The sequence below is a fragment of the Sander vitreus genome, chromosome 8, assembly GCF_031162955.1.
Source record: "Sander vitreus isolate 19-12246 chromosome 8, sanVit1, whole genome shotgun sequence".
NCBI classification, from domain to species: domain Eukaryota; kingdom Metazoa; phylum Chordata; class Actinopteri; order Perciformes; family Percidae; genus Sander; species Sander vitreus.
Genome location: NC_135862.1, coordinates 7,138,057 through 7,145,420, shown reverse-complemented (window position 1 = coordinate 7,145,420; position 7,364 = coordinate 7,138,057). Strand labels below are relative to the sequence as shown.

The window sequence follows — 7,364 nt, the reverse complement described above, 5'->3', positions numbered from 1 at the left end:
GGTGTATACATGAAGGAATACCCCGGTTACTGAAGGAGTTCTCTACCTCTGTTAACTGGGTTATGAGAACTCCGATTTTAACCGGGGTAAGGTGTTTACATGGCGTTTGAGAAATCAGGGTATTGCCTTAACCAAATTAACCCAAATATAATAGTTTTTTTTAAACTGCATGTAAACTGCAAAGTCACTTCTTTGATCCAAATGAATAGCTGGGAAAATAAAAGCATCTTTGCATTTTAGTGTGTTGGTTAACTGTTTTCTGTGCACATATTCACAGTGTGTTGCTAACACAAAGGTGTGAGTAACCTGATCTGATAGCTACCAAAGTGCTATAATTCTCAACCTACAATTTGGCACATATTATATGAAGAAAGGTAAATGTGTGAAAGGTAAAACTGTGAACTCGACAGACTGACACACCAACACTTTGTTATTTAAACAACCTTTTTTTCGGCAATACTAAACAAAGTGAGAGGTAGAGAGACGTAAAACAAAACAAAAAATGCTTCTGAAGAATGTTGTTCTATAAAAATGAAAAGACTCTAAAACGTAATACACAGTCAGGTTCGGTAGTGAGATGTGTGTTTTTGACTTCTGGGCTTGGAGATCCACATTTCCAGAACCCACGGTGGACACGGTGCCTGTAAATGTTTTCTGACAAAAAAGTAAGGCTGGTTAAAGTCCCTGCTGCATTTGATTTGACCAGACTCCCAGGGAGCACAGCTTCCTTTCGAGTCAAGGCAGGTGGACGGAGCAGAAGGTAGGAGAGTGGGAAGATTTCAGATGGGTGATGGGTTTGTTCTTAATGGAACATGGCAGTGGTGGTGAGGTGGTGAGGAAGGGGTTTGTGTGGGAGGGACAAAGCCCTGAGTGCAGGACAACAGTGCATGCTTCTCTTAAACTAGCACATGCTCCATTTATTAATAACAAACAAATGTACACTCTGATGTGGCACTAGGGGCCAGAAATGTTTTTGTACAAAGTCACAACATCCAGTTTCTGCAGCCAAAAAATAGGAATCTAAAAGGTTTTCACATTGACCGGTATAAATTTCCTCCTGAAAAAAATTCTCCAGTCCTCAATTTTGTAAACATTTATATATTGAGCGACATGATTTTGTGAAAGATAGAGGAAGTGGAAATAGAAATAGCCGATGAACAGTGTTTCAAAAAAGGGCCTCGGCGATATGGACCCCGTTCAGTCTGACAGCATCAAGTGGTCCGTTTCTGTCCTGACCACGCTTCCTGGTGGAGGTAGGTGATCTCAGACCCCCACCAAGACCCTTCAAATCCCCCACCTTCGTCCACTAAGTAGGAAAGAAGGAAAAGTCCCGTCTTCTAAAAAGTGGAAGCATTACACTCAAGGTTATCCGCATCATGCCCTTAGTTCGTGGAAAAATCTTCCCGAAAGTGCAACATGAGAGAGCGAGCGAGGTTCGCCGTGTGCTCAATAGCTTCCAGTGAAGACTAGGAAGAAGAAGAAGCAGAGAGAGGAGAGCAGAGACCAGTAGAGTTGGCTGGCCGGCGTTGGAGCGAGGCCTCTGCCTTTAGATCCTGCTTACCCGTCTGCAAAGGAGGGGGTGGACAGCCGGTGGTGGACAGGGGGCGTAAGGAGGTGGCAAGGGGCCGGGTTTGATCCCTCGGGTCCTCATGTAGGACAGGAACTGATCCGGGATTTCGGCGAGCACTTCTTTAGCCAGGCGAGCCATGCTAAGGATGTGGCTTCCCCGTCTGTCAATGTAGTCTCTGAAAGGAACAAACTGTGGAGAGGAGAGAAAACAAGGAGAGGAAAAAGTGAGAGGAGAGGAAACAAGGGGAGGGGAGGAAACTAGGAGAGCAGAGGAGACAAAGAGAGGAGACAGGAAGAGGAGATAATACAAGGTAAGGAGAAAAAACAAGAGAGAGAGGAAACAGGAGAGGAGAGGATATGGTCAGATACGATATCAGGTAAGATAAATTAAAAGAAAAGAACAGAATGAAAAGGATGCAGAGGAAAAGATAGATATAGTTTAAAAGGAACGCGACGGCGGGAGAAAGACAGAGAAAGGGCAGACCGAGAACAAGAGCACAGCAGAGGGTCAAGCACCATGACCTTCTCCCATTAATCATAAATCCCACATTTCTGTGAAGACATTCTGCGGATTAACAGTCTCACAGCCAGCCAACCATGTCTTCTTTGGGAATACTCTGTACCTGAACAATGTCCCTCTCTGCATATCGTCCTTGGGATGAGATCCTCTCCTCGTCCCCGTCCAGCTCGATCATTTCTGAGGAGGGAAGCACATCAGTCACGCCCTGTCAGGAGACTCCAACAGCCATGTCAAAGCTAAGCTGAGCAAACATGGCTTGCAGTTTGTGTGTTTTAATCTGCTGAAGCCATTAGCGTGCCACTGGGTTACATTCCCTTGGAGTGTTGGTAATGCCAAACATGGCATGAGTACACAGAATTTGCGTCGCTGAGCGTGAAGCCATCGGGCCATGAGTTGCACACAACCGTACACATGAAACATGCTAGAATATGTGTAAGCAGAGCCAGCGATGTGCAAAACGGGGACATCATGCAACCATGCATACTGACTTTATAAGCGTGACAATCGTTGAATCCTGTTGACTTTGCGGGCTAATTGCTCATCGTAGGTGAGCTTGTTTTTTCAGGGGACTGCTCCGTAAATTGTAAACATGACAACACAGGAGAGAGATGAGAAATGTGGCCATTGTCCATTAACAAAAAAAAAAGAAAATCACCACCTCTAATCTGACAAATGAGAATTTTCACATCCACTTAACCTCAGAGTCAGTGGAGGAGGAGGAGGGGGGGGGGGAATTAAGGGGAAGGAGAATGGAGGAGAGAAGAAAAGAGCTACACAAGGAAGGGTTGAACCATGTGGGAGGCGAGATAGGAAGTAGAATGAAGGCAAAGGATTACCGCATGCAAATAAACACACACATACACAAAAGCATGCACACACACGCGATCTTCATCCTGCCTACCGTCAAATTCCGCTGGTCCAACACCAACTATTATAATTGACATGGGCAAAGACGCAGCCTGTAAAGGGTGGAAAGACACAAAATAGGCTCATCAAAGGCGGGGAAAGAAGCAACGCTCATTCTTTTCACCATTTGCTATCTTGAACGCCACAGGCTATCAGTGAAATACCCCTGCGAATTACTGTACTAACTAAGCTAACAACCCATAGAATGGAAGCTCAGTAGCAAAATGAAGTGCTATTGTTATAACAGACAGGGTGTGTCCAAATCCCTCTGCAGCCTGTTTCATAAAGCCTCTCGTCCGGCCAGAGTTCTAATTTCATGCATCTACAACTTTGTCTAAATCTTTCCAAAGCTTGACAGCTTAAAAATGACTCCCATTTACATCTTCCCCTGCCCGGAGCTGCAGCCGCCCTGCATCGCAATATTGTTTATTAAATCTTAGCTGAGTGGGACAGCAAAGTACAGTTCGAGTGATGAAGGATGATTGAGGGTTTTTTATTGTTTCATAACTTCCAGTGGTTATTAGATGGATGCCCAAATTGCTTGAGATATGAGGGGCATGGATCTTATGAGGGGCATGGATCTTCCGTGGGCTACTAAATACAGCAATTACTCTAAAAATCGTACTTTGCAATAACATTACATCACAGTAGGCGTTGGAAGGGAGGGGGGGTGTAGGAGAGGCTGTGTGATGCAGAGCAGCGAGAGCACAGGCATATAAAGTGTATGAAAAAATCTTCCCTCACTCCTTTCATTAATGAAGAAGCACTAAAAGAGGACAGTTTTACATATTCTTATTGTTTGCGTGTTGGTTTATTAGGATCTCCATTAGTGGCTTCATCATAGCTGGACCTCCAGGGGTTCTCACATGTTTTACAGTAAATTAACTGAATTAATATGAGCATACAGTACATGGACTGCTGATGTCCATGATACTGTAAATTGCATTTTCTTTTTAAAGCCTTGTAAAATGGCTTGGAAAAACATACAGTACATAGATTGAGTTTAAATCTAAAAGTGTACATTGACTATGGACTCCTTGGTCTGTGCCATGTCCGTGATCACGCCGTCAGAGATGATGAGCAGGATGAAGTACTGTGAGCCGTCCGTCACTGCTGACGCATACCTAGCATGGAGAAAGAGGCGGGGGGTTCAAAGGTCAAATGAGCAAAAGAAATAAAAGAGAGGCAGACAGAAAGACGGCACTTCTTTTAACATTATATTAACATTAAAAAGGATATTCACAGTTTTCTTTTCTGCTGAAATCTGCCTCTCTACATCATTTAGAAAGGGCACACCGCTGATTTGACACATCAAGACCAATTAACTGGTCACGGGGAGTACTACTCAGCCTTTGAAACAGTTGTAATTGTCTTATGTGACTCTGGAAGAGATTTCTAAAGTCTGAGAAAATAACTCTAAGGATGGCATCATATTATGTTGGCTTAAGCTTGGAGGCTAAACATTTTTTTAACAGAAAGCCTGAGTTATAAACTGGAGGCAGAGTTTTAAAGTGCTCATATTATGCTTTTTGGCTTTTCCCCTTTCCTTTATTGTGTTATATATCTTTTTTGTGCATGTTATAGGTTTACAAAGTGAAAAAGCCCAAAGTCCACCCCAAAGGGACTTGCCATCTTCCAGAGAAAACACTGTTCACAAACTGCTCCAAACAGCTCTATTGTAGTCCAGCCTTTACTTCCGTGACGAACGTGCGTCACTTTGTAACACACGTTATAATGCTCGCCTAGCTGCTAGCGTGGCACTCCCTCATACTCTGCACATGTGCAACTCCCAACAAAGATTGTACAGAAGTGAGATGCCTCACTCTGTAGCTAAAACAGAGAGCTCAACACACAGGGTGAAAAGAGGAGCTGCAGCAATGTGCAGTACAACAAAAATATGGTGTTTTCTGAAAATTAAACCACATAAACCTATTCTGGTACAACCTCTAAATACAATTATGAACCTGAAAATGAGCATAATATGAGCACTTTAAGACATTCGGGAGGATCTACAGCAACAAGAAGTGTGGCTTTGTTGGAATTGTAGGATCCATTGTTTTTGGAGCTTGACCCATACTCGGGACTAAAAGTCAGGATATCACCAACTTTATGGGAGTACGTAATTAACTTGCTGGAGTAGCTTTATAATGCACCCTTGTCTCAAATCACATTCATTGCTTCTGCATTGCATTACCTTATTACAGTGTCCAATATTAGGCTATTGCCCCCTCAGTGATCACTAAAAACAATCTTATTTGAGGATAAATTCCAATTACAGTGTTAGTACTGGTGCTGTGCCCAAATAATGTAGGTCATGTAAAATAAGTATGTAAGATTTTCAGAATATAAAGCAATAAGTACATAGTTATGGGTGTCTTTTATTCTATTAAACAAAAGCTGTTTGTTAAACCTTAAACAGGATGTATTGAAAACAGTATGGTTTATGCTTTAAATAGACTGATACACCTTAGAGTCAGGTCTATTTTTTTTAGCTCTAAACTAACACTTAAAGTGTTTTAGTGTTTTTTAAACAGTTTTCTGTTATATAACCAGGGTGAAAACATTCTTACGCACACACAGTCAAGACAGACAATTAGGAATCTGATGTGACTGTAATTTCTTTTTTCTTTAGCCATGTCTTCCTGGGTTTTAGTCAGATGCTAACTGGGATGCAAGAAAAAATGCCAGACTTGTTCTGACAATAAAGCATCATCATCAGACGAGAGCGCTGAACAATGAAGCTATTCTCAGATTGAGGGGGCGGCCGGCACACACAGTCAGTCTTGAGGATCATGAGACAAGATCGGGCAATAGGGAACGTCAGGTGGAAGTTGGAAAATACTGTACTACAAAACAGCACATTACTTTTTTATCACAGGTTATTTGAGTAAATTGAGAAAGTGCTGCTGACAGTTTTTCAGATTTTCGTGGTGCCTTGTGCTGCAGCACTGCCTTAAAGCAGCCCATCAGTCATCCTGCAGACTCGTCACCTACTAAAGGACTGTTGTAGCTGTCCAAACCACCACCGTGATTATTGATTCTCTTTAGGTGACGGAGCTATTAGCACATTTATTTTAATCTCTCCCTTTGCGTCACAGATTGCTGTCCAGCAGCCCACACACATGGCTGCAATTTCCCCAAAGCCACAGCAAAACTGTAAATTACGTGGTGGCATTGTGCTCCATGACATTTGCGTGTGTCAGCCTACATGTTCCACGTCCCTGGCTGTGATTGTAGTGGACCTACCTGGCCACATGGTTAATAACAGGGGAGAAGTGGGTGGGTCCGTAAAGACGCACAGACTTGAGACTCTGGTAATAGGCCTCCATCACCCCTTCGATACCACTGCAGTATGGGTTCTGTGGGTTACCATTCTGCACAAAAACAAAGACAAAACCGTTAATAAGTGTGGTAGAAAAGTACTGAAATGTAGATGTAACATTTCTAAAGTGCTGTGAGAGAAGATTCAGACTGTCTAGCCGTAGAAAACTTTGGGGTGTCTCAATTTCTTGTGATACACTTGTGGGAAACTTGTTTTGATTAGATTTTACAAGATAGCCAGTCCCTCCAGAAAAATGCAGCATCAGCCAAAGTCCGAATATTTATGCGGTGGCCGCATTTTTTCAAATACGCCGCACTTTCGCCGCATAAATTGCCGATTTCCGCGCAAAATATGCAGGGCTTGCATGATTTCATAATCCCCGCATTATCGTTGCAAAAAAGTCACATATATCTTAGCAGAAAGTTGAAAAATGTTGCGTTTACTTCACACAAGAGCAGCCATTTTCCCCTGTTGCCATGGGAACGTTATGAAGTGACGTGAAAGTGATCTTTAACATCCATCTTCGTCCGCTTATCCGGGGTCGGGTCGCGGGGGTAGCAGCTCCAGCAGGGGACCCCAAACTTCCCTTTCCAGATCCACATTAACCAGCTCCGACTGGGGGATCCCCGAGGCGTTCCCAGGCCAGGTTGGAGATATAATCCCTCCACCTAGTCCTGGGTCTGGGTCTTCCCCGGGGCCTCCTCCCAGCTGGACGTGCCTGGAACACCTCCCTAAGGAGGCGCCCAGGGGGCATCCTTACCAGATGCCCAAACCACCTCAACTGGCTCCTTTCGACGCGAAATGAGCAGCGGCTCTACTCTGAGCTCCTCACGGATAACTGAGCTTCTCACCCTATCTCTAAGGGAGACACCAGCTACCCTCCTGAGGAAACCCATTTCGGCCGCTTGTACCCTGGATCTTGTTCTTTCGGTCATGACCCAGCCTTCCTGACCATAGGTGAGGGTAGGAACAAAAACTGACCGGTAGATTGAGAGCTTTGCCTTCTGGCTCAGCTCTCTTTTCGTCACAACGGTGCGATAAATTGAA

At 43.9% G+C, this 7,364-nt stretch overlaps 1 protein-coding gene across 1 annotated transcript in view; it reads right to left on the bottom strand.

Moving 5' to 3' along the window:
* Window positions 1-892: 892 nt before the first annotated feature.
* LOC144521887 (copine-8-like) overlaps window positions 893-7,364 on the bottom strand; it is a 68,258-nt gene continuing 61,786 nt past the window's right edge. The window contains exons 16-20 of the mRNA XM_078256535.1: window positions 6,242-6,369; window positions 4,017-4,119; window positions 2,991-3,048; window positions 2,193-2,266; window positions 893-1,759 (exon numbers count right to left, since the gene is read on the bottom strand). Coding sequence (XP_078112661.1) covers window positions 1,547-1,759; window positions 2,193-2,266; window positions 2,991-3,048; window positions 4,017-4,119; window positions 6,242-6,369 — 576 coding nt within the window. The 3' untranslated portion in view covers window positions 893-1,546. The remainder of the gene's footprint in view (window positions 1,760-2,192; window positions 2,267-2,990; window positions 3,049-4,016; window positions 4,120-6,241; window positions 6,370-7,364) is intronic.